Consider the following 2776-nt stretch of genomic DNA (forward strand, 5'->3'; position numbering starts at 1 on the left):
GTTCGAAACGAACCTCCTAATATAGGCGAGCTTCCCTTGTAGGGAACGTAACTGCGTCAAACTTTTAGGAGGTTCCATCTCAATGATGGATTTAATTTTAATAGGATCAATTTCAATGCCTCTGTGACGAACAATGAAGCCTAAAAACTTCCCAGAAGATACGCCAAAGGCGCATTTCAGTGGGTTCATCTTTAAGTCATATTTCCTTAGGCATTCAAAGACGGTCCTCAAATCTGAAAGATGATCATCTTCAGAAAGACTCTTAATTACTACATCATCGATGTAACACTCGACCTGATGGTGTAGTAAGTTAGCAAAGATGTGGGTCATAGCGCGCTAATAGGTTGCCCCGGCGTTCTTTAATCCGAAGGGCATGACCTTATAGCAAAATATGCTGATCGGAGTACGAAATGCCGTATGTTTCTCCCCATCTGGGGCCATCCGAATTTGATTATAATCGGACAAACCATCCATGAAGGAAAACATCGCATGAGAGGAAGCGATGTCTATCATGAGTTCTGGAATCGGCAGGGGAAAATCGTCTTTCGGGCAAGCCTTATTCAAGTCTCGAAAGTCGATGCAAACTCGTATTTGTCCGTTCTTCTTTCGAACGGGTACGATGTTTGCAAGCCATGTAGGATAAATAACCTCTCTAATAAATCCGGCATCAATGAGCTTTTTGGTCTCTTCAATGACCTTCTGCTCTATCTCAGGGCGCATTCTCCTGGGTGTTTGTTTCACAAGAACAACACTCGGGTTGATAGCCAAATGGTGTATGGCCACATCTGGGGCTAGTCCGGGCATCTCAGCATAGCTCCAGGCAAGAGAATCACGAAACTCTTTTAGTATTTCTATAATTCTAACAGTCATAGAATCTGTTAAGAGTTTGCTAATATAAGTCGGACGAGGATCGTCGGTCGTGCCAAGGTTGACCTCAACCAACTCATCGATCGTCGAAGAGACGCCATCCTCGAGCTCGGGAGGGGCATCTTTAATTTCGATCTCCTCACTAGCAGAGGCGATGGTCTCGATATCTTCATGTACAGAAATCGTTCTGCATGAGGCTCTATGGAGTTCGACCTTATTAGGTTTCTTAACGTAGCCTAATCCAGACCTCTCTCCTGGGGGTTTATATTGCCACATGGCTTTACAAAATTTGGATTGACGAATGGACCACCTCTCGGGCAACAAACCAACATCAAGCATTTTATAAATGAGAGGAGAACAGTAATAAGAAAGAGGAATATCCTCTACTTCTTCATTCTCATCGTCTAAAAGCATTACATCTGTGTTCAATACGTGAGGAACAGTTTTATAAAACAAAATGCCTTTCTCTTTAGACTCAAGCTTAGGAGGCACATAAAAGGTCTTCAACTCTTCAACAGTAGAGGCATGTGTAATCGTCAACTCCTTGTGATGACCTCGTGGCATGGGGTCGATGGTTAACACCTCATCTGACAAAGAGAGTCTAGTCAAACGAGGTACCATGCCCTTCAAGGGTAGCAGAAGTATTTCCCTCCCAACGTCATCTCGGCTCGAACTGCTCACCGGTAGTGCCTCATCTAGATCAGACCCGGAATCTGATGCAGCTTCAATTTTTATCTTACCTACAGGCAAGATGGGGAGCTCAAGCTCATGCTTAGAAGTCACAGGGGCACGACGCCTTTCCTCCTGCTCCTTTACCTCTCTATCTTTAACAATGAGAGAACTAGGAAGAGGAGGGGCCCGTGGACAACCCGATAAAATCGAGACTGGGATAGATGCTTTGTGTGGTACATAATATTCTGCATCGTCGTAGACTCCCACCTCGTTAATGGAGAACGGATGAACATCTCCAGGGATAGAAAACTCTTCCCCTCCACGCATGTACTTGATGCATTGGTGGAGGGTAGATGGTACCATCCCATACTCATGGATCCATGGGCGTCCAAGAAGGGCTCTATAAGACGTGTTCCCATCAATCACATGGAACTTGGCTTCGCTCTTGAAGTCTCCAAATTGGAGAGGTAGAGTGATGGAGCCAAGAGTTTTCTGACCCTTTTTGTTAAAGCCATTAAGCATAATCTTATCAGAACATAATCTCCTTGTGCTCGTCAAGAGTCCGGACACTAATAATATTCACAGAGGCGCCAGGATCTATTAGGATACGGTTTAACGGAGTCCCGTAGATTCCGGCTGTAACATACAAGGGACGATTATGGTCCGTGGTGCCTAAAAGCAAGTCCTCCTCAGTAAATGTAACGGCAACCACATCAGGCGGCATAGCCGCCTCCTTCATCTTCTCCTCCGCATAATGTGCATAGAAGACCTCGGGCTCACGCAGAGCTTTAATCAAAGTCTCTCTCAACTCGGGAGAAAGAAGAAGTGCATCATAGATGCGCAAAGAGGCTGGCAACCTCTTGAGGTGCGCTAATACGTTATAGTCTACAATTTTAGGAGAATCTTTAAAGCCTTCCTTTGGGACTTCAGGGTGGTCATCTACTTCTTGGGTAATAATTCCCTTTCCCTTATCCTTAGAATTGGGCAAAGATACTCTTGGAGGGAGAATTTTACCACTTCTAAGGCGAATTTCCTGAACCTTCTCACTAGAGGAACCAATGGGTTCGACTTCAGTGACAAATTCAGCAGAAGGCTCGTCAAAGAAGCCCTCATGCACGAAGGCCTCACCTGCATCAGCAGATGTATCACTCAAATAATCGTAAATGCGACATGTACCGCTCGAGGAGGGCAATAATGGGTATTGTTCATCTTCCACATCAACATGATCAGAGTCATT

The 2776-nt window shown here is 45.0% G+C and overlaps 1 protein-coding gene across 1 annotated transcript; it reads right to left on the minus strand.

Annotated features, from left to right (window-relative positions):
• Positions 1-336: 336 nt before the first annotated feature.
• Positions 337-2061, minus strand: LOC110036489. The gene has a single exon (XM_020740941.1). It carries the CDS (start codon positions 2059-2061, stop codon positions 337-339), a length of 1725 nt encoding a protein of 574 aa, XP_020596600.1.
• Positions 2062-2776: the final 715 nt, after the last annotated feature.

Source organism: Phalaenopsis equestris, unplaced genomic scaffold (assembly GCF_001263595.1).
Source record: "Phalaenopsis equestris unplaced genomic scaffold, ASM126359v1 Scaffold207394, whole genome shotgun sequence".
In the NCBI taxonomy this organism is placed as follows: domain Eukaryota; kingdom Viridiplantae; phylum Streptophyta; class Magnoliopsida; order Asparagales; family Orchidaceae; genus Phalaenopsis; species Phalaenopsis equestris.